This window comes from Physeter macrocephalus, chromosome 19 (assembly GCF_002837175.3).
Source record: "Physeter macrocephalus isolate SW-GA chromosome 19, ASM283717v5, whole genome shotgun sequence".
NCBI lineage: Eukaryota > Metazoa > Chordata > Mammalia > Artiodactyla > Physeteridae > Physeter > Physeter macrocephalus.
The window spans coordinates 40,231,361-40,253,239 of NC_041232.1; the positions used below are offsets into that span (position 1 = coordinate 40,231,361).

The following is a 21,879-nucleotide window of genomic DNA, read 5'->3' on the forward strand; positions in this document are numbered from 1 at the left end:
GCCAACATTGTTGCCAGTACCTTTAAGAAGCGCTGCTTCTCTGCTTCTCCTCTGGCCCTTTAGGAACAGAAATCTACTCTGCAAGACTCAGGAGAGGCCCAGAACACTTCCTCAGCTGGCTGCCCTGTGGTGGTTTGGGAGGGTCAAGGGCGAACCTCTCTGGCTTCCTGGCCACCCCACAAAGATACAGGGAAAAAAAACTTTCCTTGAAATGTTAACTACAGAGAGCTTAAAAAGTAGGGCAGGGAATACTTGCAGAGAGGAGAATAAAGCCGGAATTAGATGTCATTGCTTTAAAATCATAATTCCAGGTCAGGAACTGAATTTTTCTTTTAGGTACAAAAGTACTCAAAACCCAAACAAAGCTGTTATTAAGGTTCTATCAAGATCTTCAGAAGGAGAGACTGAAAATCTAATTGCTATGCTTACATGGAAGAAGATGGCTGCAAAGAAGCCAACAAACACACACAGAAATAAACAGAGGGGAGGATGGGATTAACAGGCAGAGCACAGAGGATTTTTAGGGCAGTGAAACTACTCTGCATGATACTACATGGTGGATGCACGTCATTGGACATTTGTCAAAACCCATAAAATGTACAACACCAGGAATGAACCCTAATGTACACTGTGGAGTTTGGGCGCTCAGGAGGTGTCAGTGGAAGGTTACCAATTATAACAACGTTGTACCATCAATAGTGGGGCAGGCTGTACTGTGTGGGACATGGTATCCGTGGGCACTCTCTGAATTTTCTGCTCTGTTTCCTTGGGCATCTAAAACTGCTCTAAAAAACAAAGTTTATCAATTAAAGAAAACAATTTTAAAAAATTACACTTGTTGCAAGTCACAGTAATTTTTCCCCCAGAAAAAAGCCAGTGAGTAGAAGCCTGAAATCCGGAAACTCTCTCTGCACGTGCACAATACTCGAATTCAGTTCAAGTGATGCCCCAAAGCACCCATCTTCATGCTATGAAACTTGAGACCCAGCACGTTCATTCCCTCACAACTTGTTCATTCCCTCCCTGGCTGAGAAACATTTTCGGACAGTGTTCCTATTTTATCTAGTTTTCCTTTTGATAAAATGGGCCCCTACCTTGAATGTGATCCTCCACTTTGTCACTGACTCCGTTAAATCACAAAGGATGTTCTCCGCTTGAATGAGGAACGCCCTTGAGGTGGGAGCCAGGATCTTTTACAACCAGGATCCCAGACTCCCTGGGGAGCACGCTGGGCCAGATGGAGGAGGAGGGGCTTTGAGGGCCCGCAGGGGAGCTGAGGGCGCAGTGTCATCTGCGTCTAACCTGGGTCAGTGTTTTCCTTCTGTGATTTTAGGAAAGTACATAAAATATTAACAAGACCACCCCAAACCAGCCACCTCATCTCTTCCTCGGGGACCCCCCCCGACACCCTCCTTCCTGCTATCGACTCCTCCCCATCAGCATGTAAACAGGCTCATGTGTCTCCCATGTTAAAAATATATAAAATCCCCCACAAACTCGTCTCCAGCCCCAGCTCCCTCCAGCTCCCGCTCTCCTGACCCCTCTCCTGGACAGTCAAACCTGAAAGCAGCCCAGCTGTTCCCCTTTCCTCGCCTCTCTTCCCTCCCTCGGGTCCCTCCATCTGGCCTCTGCTCACTGCCCAGCACCCCACAGAACTGCTCTGCAGAGAAGCCAGAGGATGTACACCATGGTCTCATCTTACCGGAAATCTCAGCCGCATGAACAAAGCCCACTACTCCCTCTGGTCCCAATACACTACAGCCTAACAGTGCCCTCCGCCCCCCTGGCTTTATGCCAGCAACCCCCTTCTCTACCCTTCTACCCAATATTCAAGTTTCTTAGGGCTCTCTTTTATTCTCCAGCTAGGATTTCTTTCTAAAGCAAAATAATCCACCCCAAGTGGCTTCAATTATCATCCACAAACTGGTGAACTTCCAAATATTATCCTCCAGACGACTTTTGCCAGACCTGTTTATCTACCTGCTTAGCCAACATTCCCCTCGGGTGTCCCAGAGCCTCTCAAATCCAACATCTCCCAAGCAGAACTCATCATCTACCCCCAGGGCTCCCCCCGGCAGGGGGCCCCGTTTCAATATGTAGCACCACCATTCACCTGTCCATCACCTGAACTCCTGTCCCCCCCCCCACACCGACTTCCATGTCCTGTGGAGTACACCACCCACATATTTCTGGGAACCATCTACTACTTCTCCCCGCCTCACGCTACTGCTATCTTAGTCCCTGGACACCATCACCTCTCCCTTGCTCTAGTTCCTCTGCAATCCAAGGTCCACATCTCTCAACCAAAGAGAACTTGTTAACAAAACAAAACAAGGCAAATAAGTTGAATCCTGTCCTGCTTACCAGCCCTTTCACAACTGCTTACAGCCCTTCCACAACTGCCCAGACCACAGATGAGGTTTGAAACCTTTAACACTGTCTAGATGCCACAGCACTGGAGCCGAACCCTTCAGCTTTCTCTTTCAGCCCTTCCCCATCACTCTATGCACAAAGCCCACAGACTTCCTTTCTGCTCTGGAATATTCTGGAATGAACCATGCTCTTTCCCATCACGGGTGTTTGCTCACACACCTGCCTGTGTCCGCCACGTCGCGCAGATCAAACTCCTTCTCCCCTTCTCTGTTCTCTCTACACCCCCTTGAAGTGAAAACTAAGAGTAAAGCCCAAGGGAGAATAAGAACCAAGAGAAATAGGTAAGTTGAAAAAAAGCACCAAGAAGGAAAAACAGACAGTTTGGTTTATATCCCTTTATTAACTGTACTTTGCCCTCTCAGGCAGTATTCTTTAAGTTTAAAAGAAAACGTAACCCAAGGAGGTTGTGCCTAAGCCAGAACAGATATAAGTTCTCAAAAGGAATTAAATAACTGTGAGGGCACTGATTTTATTTTCTGTACCTGTGATCAATCAAAAGGCATCTGGAGTCCACGATCAAATCTCATAAAAGATAAATGGGACTCCCCTGGTGGCGCAGTGGTTAAGAATCCGCCTGCCAATCCAGGGGACTCAGGTTCGATCCCCGGTCCAGGAAGATCCCACACTCCGTGGAGCAGCTAAGCCCATGTGCCTCAACTACTGAGCCTGCGCTCCAGAGCCCTCGAGCCACAACTATTGAGCCCACGCGTCACAACTACTGAAGCCCGCGTGCCCTAGGGCCCGTGTGCCGCAATTACTGAGCCCACATGCCGCAACTACTGAAATCCCTGTGCTCTAGGGCCCATGTGCCACAACTACTGAGCCAACACACCACAACTACTGAGCCCACGTGCCGCAACTACTGAAGCCCCTGCGCTCTAGGGCCCATGTGCCACAACTACTGAGCACACGCGCTGCAACTACTAAAGCCTGTGCGCTCTAGAGCCCGTGCTCTGCAACAAGAGAAGCCACTGCAATGAGAAGCCCGCACACGGCAATGAAGACCCAACGCAGCCAAAAATAAATAAAATTTTTTTAAAAAAGAAAAATGGTATTAGTGACAATAGTCATTGATATTTCCTAATACAGTATAGCATACATCCTAATATTGATAGAATTAACACAGGAGAGCAAGAGGCAGAACAACCACAAAAGCCCAACGTAGACAACTGGACAGACAGACAAGCAAAAGAAACTCTTTTTCCTAAACCCAAATTATAACACTGACCCCCTAAAGTTGGAGTCCCCTCCCTAAGAATTCGCAGTTGTGCACTGTCAACTCTATAATTTGAGCAAATACTACACATCGGATGATTCTACGGAATCAAACGGATTCCTCTGTAAAAGGGTTTCTCTTAGTTGTTGGAGGGGTTGGAGGTTGAGCCAGGGAAAGGCAGAGGAGAAATGAGGGCTCTGGGGGAAAAAAAAAGAAAGAAAAGAAAACCTGAGTAGGCCTGAGGTGGAGAGGTGAACACGAGTCCAGACCTAAAGCACAGAAGGGGCTGAAGTTCAGGTGTGGTGACCTCGGGGCAAGTCCATCTTCGTCTTGCCCCACCGTCATGCCCAGAGGGCACAACTCACCAACCAGACCTGCACCTCTACTAGGACAGCACGGCTACCACCACCGCATTTAACCTAGCTGCTGATTTATTTGGCTGTATGTGATCCCTGCCGTGCGCTAAGAAATCAACAGAAGAGAACAAACAAACTGCTTCTGCAACATATGCAGGACAGAACTCGATTTAACCTTCAGGGCACTGTCTTAAATCGTCTGACCTTTAGAGCAGAGCACAGTACCAGGCACACAGTAGGTGTGCCACACATATTCAAGGAACCTTTTTTTCCTTATGTACCATTGGAGGAGCTTTTTATTTCTAACCTTCACAGCTGAAGAATTAGTTTTCATTTTTTCAAATGAGAGTCAAATATTTAGACCCCGTTCTGCTCAAGGCTAGGAGGGCAAAGATTATAAATTCACCTTTATTGTTATTACAAAATATTTTTATTCATTTCTACAAATACTTTTGAGCACCTAAAATGTGCCAACCACTGTGCCAGGCACTGAGAATAGAGCAGTGAGAGAAGGAAGCAATGTCCTAGGAATGGTCCTTATGCAAAGGGTCCAATGAATAAAAATCATGAAAATATTAACTCTCACTTTTAAAAATATTCAACCATTAGTTTTTGAGAGGCTACTCTGTATACAGCAAATAAAAGAGAAAACAACCCTAAATCAGTAAGAAAATTTCAACCGCAGGTTGATTTACATTAAATCAGATACACTACTTTATACATCACATTAAGTTGAATATTGTAGAAAAAGACATACATCCTTGAAACATAAATCCCAACCAGAAATGGCAACAGACACTAGAAAGTATACCAAGGTATGGTTAACTTTGAACAGCCTGACCCGGTAACGGAATTCACATCGAGGACAAATGAGGGCTCCAAAAGAGAATTCACTCAGTGTCTTTCAACTGCGATCTAATTTACAAACATTTGATTTGTAAAATTTTGATTTGCAGACATTTTTGCCAGGATGGAATCATAGGTTCTTAGGGCAGAAAGGATTCTCAAGATCACCTGACCAGGTATTCCGGTAATGCCTGTCTCATCGAGAAGGACTTCTCATAAATTGGTTTAGGTAAGTTAAACTAACACCCAGTGAGGTGAGGGCAGTAACCAACAGCCATGCCAGGTGACCTCACTCTCAAATGCTAATCCCACGATCCTTCAGCATCACAAATATGGACTAACAAGTGCCCACCCATGTTGATATTTTCTCTGGATTCCATCAATAATACCTTGGCTGCTTTCTAGTATAGGAGTGGGGAGAAAAGCACAGATATTCTGAACATATCCTCAGTGAGGCAGCGTGGGGAAGTGTGTCCCTGAGAGAAAGACCCCAGTCCTTTGAAGGCATGGGAGGACCTTGCCCGGGATGGGAATCAACTGAATAAAGTCTGAAACTATCACATCGTAAGGGTTACACATAACCTAGCAAGTGAGAAGAGGGGCCTTTGTTGACCAGGAAGGAGATTCTGAGCCTATGAATAAAGAGCACTTCCTGACTCTGGATCAGATTCTGCTACCCATCTCTCTGGACTTCCGTATCCTCTCCCTGCCTAACAAGCTGAGGTGCTCAGATGTGCTGTCCACCCTGAGCTCTTAAGAAACGATACTAAGACCTGTTCTATACAGGTCTTAGTCTAAGACCTGTTCTATACAGGTCTTAGTCTAAGACCTGTTCTATACCGTCCTTCCCCTAACATTGGGTTGGCCAAAACGTGCGTTCGGGAAAAACCCGAACGCACGTTTTGGCCAACCCAGTATTTTAGTTAGGGAAACTATAAGTCTGATTTAAAAGTGCCCACCTGTACCTGGAAGAGTGGACAAGAGCAGTCACGGGTCCGTCTGCTCTGGGCTCATGCAGAGCCTCCTCTGGGATTAGGAGACCCCCTGTGCTCAGTGTGTGTGGCCCACTCCTCTGTGGGTGGGACCCAACTGATGCAGAGGGAGTAGCCACCCAGTCACTTCAGTCTATTTCAATGATAGTTTTGTTGGTTTTAATGTCTGTCTCTCCCACTTGAATGTCAAGACTATGAGAAATGAGACCTTCTGTCTTGTTCTTTACTGGGTCGTCTGTGACTGGCACATAGTAGGTACTCAATATTTGTTGATGGGAATCCCCTGGCGCTCCAGTGGTTAGGATTCTGCGCTTTCGGTGCGGAGGGCCCGGGTTCAATCCCTGGTCGGGGAACTAAGATCCCACAAGCTGCGTGGCGCAGTCAAAAAAAGAAAAAAAATTAATATTTGTTGAATAAATGGTCAAGTGAGAGCCCTGGGATACACCCTGAGTTTGCCATTTACTAACTGAACTTCCTGGGGCAGGCTACTTAAACTTTCTAGGGTACAAGATTGTTATGCGATTGGATCGAATCACATATGCTGAGTATGTACGGTAACAAGTTCCACACATATGTGTTAGCTACTGGATGGATCATGGGGACAAATTCTTCAGGAATGAGATGTGTATCTTTGGTAAAGGCAATGCATTGAAGGCTAATAATCTAATTATAATTCGTACTGCACGATGCAAATATTTACTGACTTCATTTCTAAACATGTTGGTATAAACTAAATTAAGACTAAAATGTGAAATATTTGATGATTTATGTCAGTTGAGCAAGTACTTTATTGCCACGTCGGAAAAGAGAGTTAAAAGCATGACATAATCTCTCTCAAATTAGCACTTTGACACAAAGAGTGCCACTGTTCTATTTAATACATTGCCAGAAAGTTTCATATTCTTTATTGTATCTGGATGAGATCTTTTCTGGTTGTAAAGTGGCCATGAGAATGTTTTTAAAACTATTATTAAAAAAAACCAAAAAACAAAACCTGCAATTTATCATCTGGCCACATGTATTGTTTTTAATGATAAAAGTTTAAAAGATCTCAGTTCCATATTCTATATGATTAAGATATTTTGTTTATTCAAATCAATTTAGAATATACTTTACCGGAATCACGACACTCTAATGAAAATTATAAATAAAAAGAGATCAATTTCTATAAATTTATTGCTTATAATTAAAAGAAATCAAATTGTGTATTTTTTAATGAGATGGATAATTTTATTGAACACTGAAGACATATTGTCGATACTTGTAAGTCATTTCAACTTTTTTCTAAGATCTGCTTAAAAGGTAGTCCAAAATTAATCTGTTAAACATTTTATATATATTTAAATTATCCTCTTCATGGTATAAAGGAGAGAATAAAAGCTTGCAGATTTAATTTTATTTTTATACTTCAGTGAGTTATACACTGGCTCAAACAGGGATACCTAGAATTTAATACGAATTTTTCTCTTTTTTTATTTGCCTTTTGGTTATCGTTATTTTGTTCTTACCATAGATGTGGGTCCTCCAGCTGGTTTCTTTGCATATTTCCATTCTTTCACCTGTGTTTATAAATATTTTGTGGGTTTGTTTTTATTTTTGGATCCACTGTCTTAGCTTTAAAAGAGAATATTGAGGATCAGCTGGAAATTGTGTACAATCACTCTGCTTTTCCTCTAGCCTGTCAGCAATCTCTAACCAATTGAAATTTTTTAAAGCTGTCAGTTATTGAGCACTTACTATGGGCTTTTACCACTCACAACTGGAGTGCAGTCAGCCCTCCATATCCATGGGTTCCACATCCAGTTTCAACAAACCGCAGATCGAAAATATTGGAAAAATCATTCCAGAAACTTCCAAAAGGCAAAACTTGAATTTGCCATGCACCAGCAATTACTTACATAACATTTACATTGTATTTATAATAGTATTTGTGTTTATAATTATAACAATACATTGTATTTACAACTACTTACATGGCATTTACGTGGTATTATGTATTATAAGTAACCCAGAGATGATTTAATGTATAAGGGAGGGTGTGCGCAGGTTATATGCAAATACTACACCATTTTACATACGGGACTTGAGCATCTGCAGGGGTCCTGGAACCAATTCTCCGAGGATACCGAGGAACAACTGGATTCCCATTCTTCCCATCTAACAGATGGGAAACTAAGTAACTTGCCCAAGGGTAATTCAGTTATTATTCTCTTAGCTTTAACTTGGTCTACCCTTTGGTAAGTCTAATTAGAACTGATGGAGAATGCTGGGTTTGCTCCAAATGTCCAGTAAGCTTGGAGGTACCTTGGCTACTTCCCTCCCCTTTACTTTTCTGCTCCTGTGCCTTTTCCCTGTCTCCTTTTTGCTCCCGTGTCACCAAAGTATCCTTGAAACCTTGTGTTATCTGCTGTCACCAGCGAAAAGGGCTACATGTCAGTGGTGGTCACTTCCCAGCGATGTTCCTGCAGGGAGAAGTCAGGTGGCCCCAGGTCGGCAGAGCCCGGGCTGCTCGCCTGTGCAGTCTGGGCGGGAGCTGGCGGCCAAGGGCCGCTGCGAGGAAGAGCCTCCGTGGGCAGCCTGTCGTCCTGTGCCAAGAGGTACAGACTTGCCCCATGTAGACAGACTTGCCTTAGTATCATTAACATCTTCCATTTGGCGGGCACTTCACTGTCATTTTTATTGGTTCTTTTTACTAGCCATACCTGCATCAGAGCTGTGTTCACTTTTTGTTTTAATTAAGTGCCCTGGCTGAAGTGGGAAAGACTGCAGGCCTTGGGGAGCTGGTCTTCAACTGCCAACCAGTCAGGGATCAGACAGAACCGTGCAGCTCCCCGTGGGGGTCAGCCCTCAACCACTGCAGAAAGGGTTCCAGGAGCTTGGCTTCTCTGTAAGCAAAAATACCCCAGTCAGTCTGGCTAGAGCTGTCAGCCACTGACGTCTGGAGCCTGTGCTGGGCCATTCTATTTCACCCTAATCCAGAACGTTCCCTTGGATTTTCCTGAAACACCAAAAGCATGAAAATCACATTAAGCCTCTTTTAGTTTTTAAAAGACACATCCATCCACATGCTTGTGTTTCAGGGTCCTTTTTGTCTCTTTCTTTCTTTAATGCCTAACTGCACTGCTTTTATGACTTCAGCTAGGGAATTCCCTGGCGGTCCAGTGGTTAGGGCTCTGTGACCTCACTGCCGAGGGTGAGGGTTCAATCCCTGGTCGGGGAACTAGGATCCCACAAGCCACAAAGTGCAGCCAAAAAAACCAACAAAACAAAACTTCAGCTATAAATGACAGCCCCCAAAGTAGCACTGTATAAGAGGCCTGGACCTGGACTTGGAACTTCACTCTTCAGTGGTGAGGTGATCTTGAGAAACTGCCTAACTTCTTTGAGGGTCAGTTTTTCTCATCTGTAGGATGGGTATAATCACAGTTCCTCTCCTCCCCCTTCAGCTTGCTTATACTGTGTGTACAGAGTATCACAGGAGTTATCACACATCGGGGTTTATCTTTCAGGTTACTTGTCTGCCCGCTCCACGAGACTGAGTCCTCCAAGGACAAGGAATTTATCTATGTCCGCACCATCTATCTAACCCAGTACCTGACACTACAAAGGGCCCTGCAAAGCTTCCTTAGAATGAAGTCACATACAAGAAAGCCATTTGCAAATCGTTAAGCACTATTCTCAGGTACCTTAGTATTTGATTACTCATTGTATGGTCCCAGACTCACGATGTGAAAGAAATACTGCTGGGTACCAAAGGAGCCAGGCTTTAGTAATTCAAAGAGCTGGAACTGAAATGTAAACTAGGACACAGTACCAGTTCTGAATTTCTTTGGGTTATTGCGTAAATACTCAGTCTTAGAACACGTGGATTAACACAGGGTGAACATTTAGAGGGGCTGATATGGAGACAGATGTGGCAGCCTACTTCGTGCTGGGACATCTAAAAGAGTAGTATACTAAGGCCTTCCCAAGAGAGATCGATGTCACAGCAACGAAAAGGCTTACATTTGGACAAGGCAAGATTTTATTTCTTCTGAGTTTTTACATTTTCTCTTCACACACTTTTAAGGCTTAAATGTTTAGTCTTTCAGTTTGGTCGGACCACCTTCGGTCCCACTTCTTAGAAAGTAATACACACTGTTTACTACCCAGGCTTTACTTGTGAACAGTCATTAGACGGTACAAGACCCTCGTCCTCTCCATTGGGTCCTCCTCCTGACTTGCCCCAGGTATTCCCACTGTCGTTTCTCCAGCATCTTCTCTTAACTATTTCTAAGTTATTCTTTACCTCCAAATTCCTGCCCTTGCACACAGTAAGTGCTCAATAAATGAATCCTATTTTCAGAGTTTTTCTGTATAGTGGTCTCCTTCATCTTGACTCTTCTCAGATCATCACTCACATCCCAAGAGGTGGTTCTAAAATAAATCACTTGAGATAGTAGTTAAATGCTATGAATAGGATCTAGGATTCCATGATCCTCTTCATTAAGTTTAAAAACATAAACTTGAGAAACATACCTTGAACTTTACCACCCCACCCGTAAAATAATCCTGAAAATAGTGAAATCACCAGCACTATGAATATCCTACTGTTAATTATAAAAATTCAACGTGTGAATGAACACCACGTTGAGAAGAAAAGAGAATGAAGCTAGCATAATGTTTTCTAATATTCTTTTTTTTTTTTTTTTTTGCGGTACGCGGGCCTCTCACTGTTGTGGCCTCTCCCGTTTTGTTGGAGCACAGGCTCCGGACGCACAGGCTCAGCGGCCACGGCTCCCGGGCCCAGCCGCTCCGCGGCATGTGGGATCTTCCCGGACCGGGGCACGAACCCGCGTCCCCTGTATCGGCAGGTGGACTCTCAACCACTGCGCCACCAGGGAAGCCCCGTTTTTTAATATTCTTGTTACACTTTTATTTAGGTCTGTGTGTTTCTGCAGCAACATGCTTTCCACTGTAAAATAAATATTCTGCCAGTCTTTTTTTTTCTGGAGTAAAAAACAATGAGATATTTGTTCAAGATGTAAAGAAAATATCTAAAATCTATTTATATATAATTTTGTCAGAAAAAAAGTCACAAAATAGAAACCAACATTCCAGATGAGCTGGCTTAATGGAATTAATAGAATTATTAATTAAAGCTATTAATAATTAATTAATTTAATTAATAGAATTCTCAAACCCACAAACTTATACTACTGGGAATATGGTGGCTGAATACTGTGATTATTTGAAAAGCAAACTAAATTAGAGGTGATAGATCCCTGCATCATCACAGCAATCGTTTCTATTTTATAAGAGTGCTCGCTTTGTCAAACTAAGAACAAGTCAGAAGAGGTCATTAACTGCTCAGCAATGCTGCCTCAGAACACCAACCAATTACCCTGATTCTGCAGCCTATTCAAAGCACATATTAGTACACATCAACTTCAAGTAAAACTTCTATTGATTTTATATAGTCTCTAAGACAGAAGTCAAGAATTAGAAAATTTAAAAAAAAAGAATTAGAAAATTATAATCCAATTATGCATTAGGGAAATGCAAACAATATAAAAGAAGATCTAGCCAAATACAGGCCCTACTTCTAGAATACTGGAATTAAAATTTACAAAAGTCATTACAAAGAATAATGCCAGTTAAAGGCCAATGAACTATTTTTACTCTTTTTATACAAAATGTACAAATTTCGGAGGGGGGGTGATAGTGGCAGCGGTGCCTCTTACTACCTTACGTAAAACAGTTGAACATTCTCATCAATATTGCCATCATCTGTTTAATACTTCCAGTATATCTTCTCAATGTCTGTTTACTTAAAGTTGTATGGAATGACATAATAAGCAATAAAATCTGAATTACACCCCCCCAAAAAAAATTTACGAAAGTCATTGCCATAACTACCTTCATAATGTTTTAAGAACCCCAGTATTATGACTGCTCCCCTAATCCCAAACCATTCCAAATAAAATTTACTCTTGTGAAAAGCTGTCAATCTCCTTCTAAGCCAACTTTTGTGAATCCCCTGGAGTTTGGGCAGCAATTCTGCCCCTCAGAGAGTGCCTCCTACCCCCTCTAGCAATGGGAAGGGTCTGCAGAACAAACTTAGAAGAAGCTGTGGAGCTAAGTCTCAAAGAAAAGTAGAGGGGAGAAAAAACAGCTTTGGTATAAAGCATCCACCTGGATGGGCTGTGAGAGGGAGGGGGCCTGGGTGAGCCACAGTGCCAGAGGCCTCCTGAGATTGCCCATCTCCTAGGAGACCAGAGGGGGTGCTACTGGCCCAAGACAATAGACACCCCAGAAGGAGACATGGCTGAAAGGCCCCGTGCGCAGCACCTGGACGACCTATTCACAAGAGAAACACTAAAGACTGAGACTGCTACTTTATCAGCAAGATCAGCCGTTTTTCATATCAAACGTTCTGTGCTAAGATAATAAAATGATAGAAAATGTTCATCGAGCACTCCTGTTTTAAGCACTTTCTAAACAGTAATTCATTTAACGCTGACGACCCTAGGAGGTGAGTACGACCACTGTCCCCATCTGACCCAGGAGGAAACTGAAGACCAGGTTGGTTCTGGGCAGAGCTGAGATTTGGCCCTGGCAGCCCGGCCCTGGAGTCTACTCTTAACATGTTCTATGCGATAGGGCTTCTCAAAAGAGGCTGATACCGTTCCCAGACTCGACAGAGGCTGGGACCACACACAGCAAAATGGAAGCGTGTTAAGCACTGGAAATATTCTTCTGTGTTCCCATTGTTTGTTTGTTTTTTTTGCTGTATTTTAACAAGTTCACTCTTCTTAAGTTGCTCCAGGAAAGCACCTCAGGCAGTGATATGAATCTAATGTTATATCATCTTCTCTTTAATGGATTCTTTTATTTGAACAGTTAAGAATTTTGGAATCAACAGACCACGGATTTAAAAGCAGACTCTGAAATCTGACAGTTCTGGACTCAAATCCCAGCATAGTCACTGACCAGTTGTTGGACCTTCAGTAAATTAAGTCAACATCTATTAACAGACTCCTCCTTTGTAAAATGGGAATAATAACCATAACTCCTTGAAGGACTGTGTGAGGATTAAAGGAGACCAAGTAGCCCACTGCTCCTGAGCGATGCAGAGGCTGCCGGTCGGGGGACCGCTTTAGGTGAATTTTTTTTTTTTTTTTTTTTTTTTTTGCTATACGCGGGCCTCTCACTGTTGTGGCCTCTCCCGTTGCGGAGCACAGGCTCCGGACGCGCAGGCTCAGCGGCCATGGCTCACGGGCCCAGCCGCTCCGCGGCATGTGGGATCTTCCCGGACTGGGGCACGAACCTGCGTCCCCTGCACCGGCAGGCGGACTCTCAACCACTGCGCCACCAGGGAAGCCCCGGGGGACCACTTTAAAGTCCTCTGTTCGTCTTGGCTATTATTCATGATGACACTCCACTTCCTAACTACAGAGTCAGTTAGAGGCTGCGACAGTTGACATCAGACTTTTCAAAGAGGGAATCACGTTTGTCTCTGGACTGCAGCCCAGTGAAATGGAAGCCTCGGGGCCGCACACTCCCTCCCTTCACTCCTGCGCAGATCTGGTCCAAATGTCCATTCCCTGACCCAGAACAGTGAAGAAGCCAGGATGGTGAAACAGTTCACCTGTGTAAGTTCCTTAAAAACCACATGGCAGGGCCCTCCCTGGCGGTCCAGTGGTTAAGACCACACTTCCAATGCAGGGGGCGTGGGTTCGATCCCTGGTTGGGGAACTAAGATCCTGCATGCCGCGCCGCAGCCAAAAAAACCCCAAAACCAAAAACTACATGGCAAAAGCCACAGCAAGTTTAGGTATCAAAACTAATCCACAAGCTTAAGAAACGTGGTGGAAAGAGCCCTTATGGGACCCGGTGCTAAAAATAACAGTTCCCTTTGTCTTGTGTTCAGAGAGGAAGGATGGGGACTGAGTGGTGACACCGTGGACTGAACCGGGTGAGTTACCCTGGACTGGGGACATGTAGTTAAAACTAGAAATTGGTAATTACAAGCTTCCAAACTAGTCTTGACATTCGGTAACCCAATTATCACAAAGGAAGCAACACTTATCTCTGTCATTCTCCAGCATTCCTTTCCGAATTCCTCTTTCTTCCCAGAAGCCTACAGCCTAATGCTCTCTTAAATCTGTCAGCCCTTTGTAGGTAGCACATTTTTGCCTCCTTCCTTACAGACCGGATCAAACCGCCCATCTGCCAGGGTTCACTGCCAGGTGATCAGGGGAAAGCAGTAATTCAGGGTGTGAAGGAGTCTAGACACTCCCGGGAAAGGCTTGCATTACAAAGAGGAGTTTCAAATGTCTATACTCAGGTGGAGATGGGGCTGGTGATGGGGGAAGAACTGAGTGGCCCGGGATGGTGCCCGGGGCTTCCCTCCAAGGCCTCCCCAGGTTCCCGCAGTTTCAGGGTTCCAGAAATGGACTCGACATAGGAGACCCTTACCGCCCCCCATCCCCGCTCCTTCACGCCTGTGGGACTTCCCTGTACGTCCGCCGCACCCTTCCCCCCCTCCCCTTCCCCCCCTCTCCTCCCCCCCCATATTAAAAACAACCGAACTAACTACCTGGAGGGCCCACAAGAGCTGAACTGTTTCCAGTTGCTAAACACAAATCACAAATCTCAGAAAGTAGTGGGTTTCCAGAAAAAGGAAGTTCCCACTGGGGTTGGCAAAGCTGCCCAAGAGCAAACTGCTGTGACAAAAACTACAATTAAAGCTCAGACACTCTGGCCTTCCAATACTGGAAGATGGTTCCCACTTCCATTTGTTTTGAAAATTCTGTGACCCAAGACACGGACAAATTTAGGATATGATATGAATAAAAAAAAAATCAGTCACTATGGAAAGTTTGCTGTCAGATATAAATGGATCTTTTTTTTAAGGAAAAAAAGGCTCCGTCAGATTGTTATGGCATAAGCTGAAAGGAAGAAAGTCTGACAGTAAAAAAAAAAAAAAAAAAAAAGCGTTGAACAGAATTACTGAAAACCTAAAACACGTCTAATTAGGTTGGGCCTCCTGTAGTCTGACAGGACGCACTGGGGTCCAGTGTCTAGTTCACAGCCATGGGCGCTAGGTAATATCCCCTCACATGCAGGTTCAATCTCAGCCCCTAGCTGATATTAGCCGAGATATCCTGAATGGCTTAAACGCCCATTTATTTCTAGACCACATAGAAGCTCAATCTCTGTTATAAAAGACTTGACACCATTCAGAGACCATCCTCTCTTGAAAGAGAAGAGAAGGCAAAGAGAAACTTTCACAGATCTGGAAACCCAGAGGGCCTAAAACTTTACAAGTTCATCTGTTTCCCTTGTGATGTTCATACATCAAGCAGAGAATCACTTCAGCTTGGAAGCCCGTCCTCTGCAAACCCTGACCGGGGGCAAAAACTGAATCCTGCTCCTCTTGGCAGTACTTAGCAGGTAGCAAGAGGTTCAGGTAACAGTGGGAGAGCTGAGGGACTCCCCTGGCAGTCCAGTGGTTAAGACTCCTTGCTTCCACTGCAGGGGGGCACGGTTCGGTTGGATCCCTGGCCGGGGAACTAAGATCCTGCATGCCCTGCAGTGCGGCCAAGAAAAACAACGACAAAAAACAACGGTTGAGTTGAATTCAGCTTCTTTAGAATATTACTAGTGTTAAATAAAAATGTTTATCAGCACAAGGTTTCAAATTCTAAAGCTCCATTTTCTTTCATTTTATTTTCATTTATCAAAGTCAATCAATCAACCTTTGTGGACCAATTAATTCTCACTACCTCTCCCCTATCGAAATTCTCCAAAGAAGTCTTTCAAATGGCATCCTGACTAATTGGTACAATGCAGTGAATGATCAATCAAGAGGAGTAAAATAGGCTCTAGAAATAAGAGTTCTAGATTACTAGTTTATGTTTGGTCCTAAGATTTTCAACATCTGTAACCACAAAGCAACTCCTATATCGATTCAGCTTTTGAAATGGCACTGGAGATCCCAAAAGATAACTTGAAAGTGAACTTTTTATTAAATCACTGAAGTGGAGCTTTGGCCTAAATCAAGGTGAAAACCTAAGAGGTCTCACAAACAACTCACAGTCCTATTTGAAGAAGGGGCTCTTCTTGCTTGAAATCCATCTACAACGACGAGAGGTTGGCCTTTTAGGTGACATTTGTTAGGGGAACCAGATTTTAAATCAGGGTTTACATTCGAGATGAATGGCATCCACTTTCTCCACTGGTGGCAAATACTTCTTTTTCTATTTCCTGGATCAGATATGATAGATAGTGAGCTGACGTATATGTAGGTCCATAGCAATTTAAAATAATACGCCTGAGTACTCACTGCAATATGAACATGCAAGAGTAAAACTACAGATTTCTCTCCCAAGTGACTGTTGCACTGAGTGCGTCACCTTTTAACCTTCTTTATTTTAATCTCGTTTTAATATTTAATGAGGCCAAAATCTTGCCAAGGAGACTACTTGCCAAGTAGAAAATGATTAGTTTATAAAGATTCCTGGTACCAAAGCCAAAATAGTAGGTGCTCAGTAATTGTTTCCTGAATGAATGAAAAAAGTTCCACACTTATGTTAATGCCATTTAGTTTCTTCACCAATTTGAACATTCTGTAAAGGAGAGCAAACTTTCCTGCATCAGAAAAAATAATACAGCCACAAAATATTATTAAAAATCAGGAAAGTACCCATTTTAAACAAGGTGGTTAATCCTAATTGCTCCAAATAACCTATAATTGCCATAGCTGTTAAACACACTCTCCTGTCACGTTTACAGAAGTTTGATTCCATCTTTAAGAAAAAAAAAAAAAAAAAGTGTATCCCTCCCGCCTGGTCTCCAAATTCAAAATAAGATTTTGGTGATAATTTCAATAATACATAAAATGCATGTTTTTTCTAGTAAGTAGATACAATGAATATTCCTTCTCCCTTCCCACATGACAGCACCTGAATGAAGACTGGTTTCCCAAGTGCTATCAGTATCCGGCTTCTTCAAAGGCAAGGTCATGAACCACTGGGTGTGCCTCACAAGGAAGCTGCTCTGATTTTCAGCTTGGAGACTCTAAGGACAGACTCTGGCCCCTAGTGAAGTCCATGAAACAGAAACACTGGACGTGCACCACCAACCCCAGAATCTCTCCACTAACAGATTTCCTACTTACGGAATTCCTTAAAAGTATTTCTGGAAGTAATCTGGGTTAGGGTCAAGTAGCTCCAACCGAAGGCACCTTTGTTGCAAGCTTACGAATGCTGCCAAGTATATTTTAGGGAGCTAATTTTCACATTTTTGTTTGGTACCGAGAAAGGTACAGTCCATAAAAACTTTAGCAACAAAACTATGATATTTAGAATCTAAACTCCTACTCGTATTCTTTTTTCTGTAAATGATAAAGACTAAAGTTACAGATCTCTATCATCCCATCTAGCCTGAAGTACTGTTGACTGAGGCAGGAAAAATGCTGCATTTTCATGCAAAGAGAACAGCTATGAAGAAGTAGGATATGGGATGCGCTAAGCCTTTAATTATGAGCTAAGCCTTTAAATATGAACCACGTTATCTCCACCTGGGAGCTAGATGTCGTACTAGTAACTGGATCATCTTAAATCACAACAGCCTTGGGTGGGGAGGGGAGGGAACTAAAACCATCCCTTACTTTGAATACAGACCTTCAAGAGAATTCATGAATGAACCACTTAAGGTAACCATCACAACCACCAAGCGCTCCACCCACTCCAAAACCAACTAAAACCAGGCACTTCACATGAGTAAAAATATCACAAATTCCATAATCTTCATTAATCCTTGAGTGCATTCATTTTTCAACCAGTCCCATAAGCGATACACTTATGAACACCCTCAAGAAGTAAAAACAGTAAATGCCTTTATAGTAACAGGCTCTTCATTTTTTTGAGAAACTTGCAATGTTACAAAAGAATCAAACATCAGGGTGGGACTGTGGCATCAAGTGGTCCTTAGTGGAATTCAGTGCCACCCCACTTGACGAGGGTCTAGCCTGTATTAAAGTTAGACAGCCTATGTTTATACTTAAGTGATAATGACCGAAGTTCTAGGTACACAGGGCATTTCCTGGGGATTAATGACCAGCCAAAGGAGTTGCTGACCTAAAGCAAAGCCTCCGACCAGTAACCCCAGCCAGTCATTAATCCCCAGGAAATGCCCTGAACCTCAACAGTGATTTTAGTAAATACAGGAGGAAAAAGTTTAATATAAGTTTTGTACTTAAACTAAACACCTGTTTCATACTTAGAACGCTCAGACTTCATAAAGTGAGTTCTACAGGAGTTACTAAAAGAGTTCCCTTAAACTTCTTAATGCTGATAAAAAAAACTGTTCACTCTAACATTAGTGAAAGCAAAGAGAGCAACTTTTTGTAGTGTTTTAACTGCAAGAGACTTAGCTAAGAAACTGTTTGAGAGGCATAATGATAACATAACCAACATATGGACCCTCAAATCTACATTTAACCTAGGAGTTACCTGACAATCACTCACGAATAAAAGAATCAGTGGTCAGGTTTACAGAAATGATTGCTCTCACTCAGTTAAAATGAAAGACTGTGACAGAGTGACTGCAATTCTTAGAACAAAACCAAACCAACTAAACAAACCCCCCTAATCTTTCGTGGATCTTAAGTCATTATTCTATGTGACACTGGTGTCAAGAAACCAGTAGACAAATGCCAGGGGACAAACTGCTTCATTGTTAAATTCAAGCAGATGGATACTTTAATAAACTCTCTTAGGCTTTTAACTCTTAATTAATCAGGTGCTACTTGAAACCAGGGCATTTTAAGGGTTTTTACTTTATCAGAAGAACGTGATCATTTATTTCTGCTTTCAAAGAAAAAGCAAACCCAAATTCTCCAAAGAGGAGAAAGAACTCTCCTCTCCATCCTTACGACTCCCTACAACCACCTCCTGGTCTGTCAGAAACTACTGTGCACACTACAAGTACAGAAAGACACATAGCCTCCGGGTCTCGTGTATTTTAGAGAACTTTGGTGTTTATAGTACCTTTCACAGCCCCTTTCTCGGTTGGCCTTGAGGCTTGCTGATTAGCAAGTAAACGTTTGAAAGGGTCAGTGTGTCCAGAACTGGAATTTCCACTTTGGAAGAAGCACAGAGGTACCTGACATCTGTTCCTTGAAAGGCCTGCACTACACCTCCAAACTTAGAGCTGAAATTCCTCCTTCTGCTTGATGGCAGGGAGGGCAAAGCTGTAAAACGCCCAGTGGCTACTCCTGCCTGGAGAATACAGCAGAGTCCCCAAGGACCTCTGCTTTCTGGCTCCTACAGCACAGTACCCAAAAGATGAATATAGTTTTAATAATATGAATATATTCCTCCAGGAAAAATAATAAGACAAGCATCCAATCGAATCCCCAATCTCTACCCAGAATTCTAAGTGCTTAGAAATAAATAATTTTTGTGTAAAAACAGTTTCCTTATCTTTGTTGAGGATACTTAAGTCCAGAGAGGTGAACTGACTTGCCCAAGGTGGCTCAGCTTCTGGGCTAGCACTCTTACTTTAGTGTTCTTTCCACTCTACTGTGTTGTTATCTCAGTAGTCTATCTTCCCACCACTTATCTGACCCCTAGACAAAGAGCACCATGGTGCTAGGAAAGACAGCAATGTTTCAGTGCCCACTCTGCTGGGCAGGCACCATGGGGCACGCTCCAGCTGGGAGCCGGGCTGGCAGTGGAGATATACTACCTCTCCAGAACTTTAACAAGTGACTTTAGTTTATGAAAACTACATCCCAAACGTTGCTTTACATTCAACTACACCTTACGGTATAAATTGGCACTCAACCGCCAGTCTCTCCAAAACCCGCCCCTTTACAGTAAGCAGGATTAGCATGTTTTCTTTTTTAATAATTTATAACTTTCTCTACCTACATAAGTTAGGGCGAATATGTAACACAGTATTTTAATGGTTACTTTATTCAAAGGTATTTTAAGTAACTGCTTCATTTATATGCACAGTATTCCTGCACTCTTTGCCTTATAAACTCAGGCATTCAGTGGAGAGAGGCTGCGAGGGTTGAGCTGACCCTTTTGTTCTGCGAACTTGGACGTTTTCAGCGTTACTGCGCAGCAGGGATTGTCAGATAGCTTGCCCTCTCACAGCCTTTAAGGTTAGGTGTAAACTGTCCTGAAAAGCATCAAGAGAGTTAAGCTTCTAAGGGTGAAATCAAATCCGACTCAGCATATTTGCTACTTTGAAAAACTTCCCCCCAACCCAGACCTGCGTTAGCACAAGTTAGTCTCGAAGTGGTACCAGAGAAACATTTCATGCATAGAGTTTGGTTTGGTTACCTGGGTGGGGGAAACAATAGCAGGTGAAACTACTGTGGGAGAATTGGTGCTTCTGTGCCCATTGGCTTCTGGAAGAAGAGGCAGGGGGTCGTGTTTCACGGAAACCACCACCACCGCATCCACAGGCTCCGAGGAGGGGCGGATACAAAGTCTTTTAGGGGAAGAGGGGCCGCAGATTTCCCCCGACCCGAACACGGACTCGTACAGGGCGCGCTTGGGCGCAGCCTCCGATTTCACGTCGGGCCCGACCTGGCTGTCTCTGGGGAGGATATAGGTGTTCCCCAGCGAGGGCGGCTGGGGGCGGTGGTGGTGAGAGGGATGGGTGGGGGGATGGGGGGAGTGGTGGCGAGCCGCCCCGTTCAGAGCCTCGGCGTAGCAGCCCTGCGGGGCGGGCGAGCCCAGTTTGGTGCCGATGCCCGCGATGCTGTTGAGCGTGGCGATGGAGACGGCGCCGATGCAGTGGTTGGTGTAGGTCTTGGAGAGCTTGGCCGCCTTGGAGAGCATCTGCATCCTGGTGCCCAGCAAGTTCTTGCCGATGGCTTTGTTCTCGTACCAGGTCACATCGCCCTCGCTGCAGTGGTCCCGGGGCCGCTGGAAGAACGCCTTGCAGAGGGGGTTGCGCTTCGACAGGTACTTGACGAAGCTGGCGTAGGGGCAGAACTCGGTGCCCGTCTCGTACATGCGCGGCAAGTTCTCCTCGTCGCTGCTCTCGGCGCGCTTCTTGCTCCACGACGACGAGCGCGACTTGTGGTAGGGCCCGAGGGACTTGAAGTAGACGAACTTGCGGCCGTCCTCGTCCATGGCCAGCCCAAAGGAGTCCTCCTCCAGCTCGCGCTGGTTCTCGCGGCCGCGCGTGCAGAAGTACATGCACGTCTCGAACCAGACCTTGTTGAGCAGCCCGAAGGGCGTGTTGGTGCTGAAGACGCTGGAGGTGTAGAGCTTGCGCAGGTCGGCGCGCGTGATGGCTTGCTTCTGCACCACCGGCCCGGCGCCCTGCTCCTCGAGCTTGCGGATGACCGCGGCCAGCGTCAGGTTAGCGCTGCGCAGCTCCGGGTCCTTGGTGAGGTCGAGCGTGCGGCAGTACGGGGGCTCGTTGAGGTAGCGGTTGAGGGAGCTGCGGATGCTGATGAGCGACGACTTGCTGTAGAGCTGGCCGCTCTTGGAGCGGGCCTCGGCGTAGAAGGAGCGCAGCACGCGGCACAGCGCCCCCTTGTCCATGGTCTCGAAGTCCGGGCTCTGCGCCTTCTCGCTCAGGTACTCCCGGAAGATGCGCACGGCGTAGCGGGTGGCCAGCCGGGTGTTCTCGCTCAGCCGGGCCCGCTCGGGGCGCTGCAGCACGTCGGGGTCCAGTTCGGCGCCGTCCCCAGGCGGCCCGCCGCGGGCCCGGGGCGCCAGCAGCCGCGGCGGCGCCTCGGGCTCCAGCGCGGCGCTCTGGTCCATATTGATCATATGGACCGGCTCCGGCTCCAGCTCCTCCCCGGCCGAGTCCTCGGGCTCCAGGGGCTCGTCCCAGTCCAGACCCATCTCTTCCTCCTCCTCTTCCTCCTCCTCCTCCTCCAGCCCCCCACCTCCGTCCTCCTCCTCGTCCCCCGTTATCTGCACCTCCTGGATTTCGTCCTCCTCCTCCTCTTCCTCCTCCTCCTCGCCCGCGCTGCAGTGGTGCGGGCGGCCGTGGCGGCGGGCTCGGCCCCCCC

The 21,879-nt window shown here is 45.0% G+C and overlaps 2 protein-coding genes across 2 annotated transcripts in view; both read right to left on the bottom strand.

The window, feature by feature from the left end:
• LOC102981451 (BTB/POZ domain-containing protein KCTD1) overlaps positions 1–21,879 on the bottom strand; it is a 92,951-nt gene that overhangs the window by 70,023 nt on the left and 1,049 nt on the right. The gene's annotated exons all lie outside the window — the stretch shown is intronic.
• On the bottom strand, positions 15,775–21,709 carry LOC102982753 (uncharacterized). Its single transcript, XM_028479940.2, has 2 exons — positions 20,186–21,709; positions 15,775–16,094 (listed from the first exon to the last, which is right to left on the bottom strand). Exons 1-2 carry the CDS (start codon positions 21,707–21,709, stop codon positions 16,032–16,034), a joined length of 1,587 nt encoding a protein of 528 aa, XP_028335741.1. The 3' UTR covers positions 15,775–16,031.

Coding starts and splice junctions, on each gene's coding strand:
- LOC102982753 (XM_028479940.2), bottom strand. CDS start 21,709: ATGGGTCTGGACTGGGACGAGCCCCTGGAGCCCGAGGACTCGGCCGGG. Junction 16,095..20,185: donor CTATTGTTTCCCCCACCCAG/GTAACCAAACCA, acceptor TATCTGATCCAG/GAAATAGAAAAAGAAGTATT.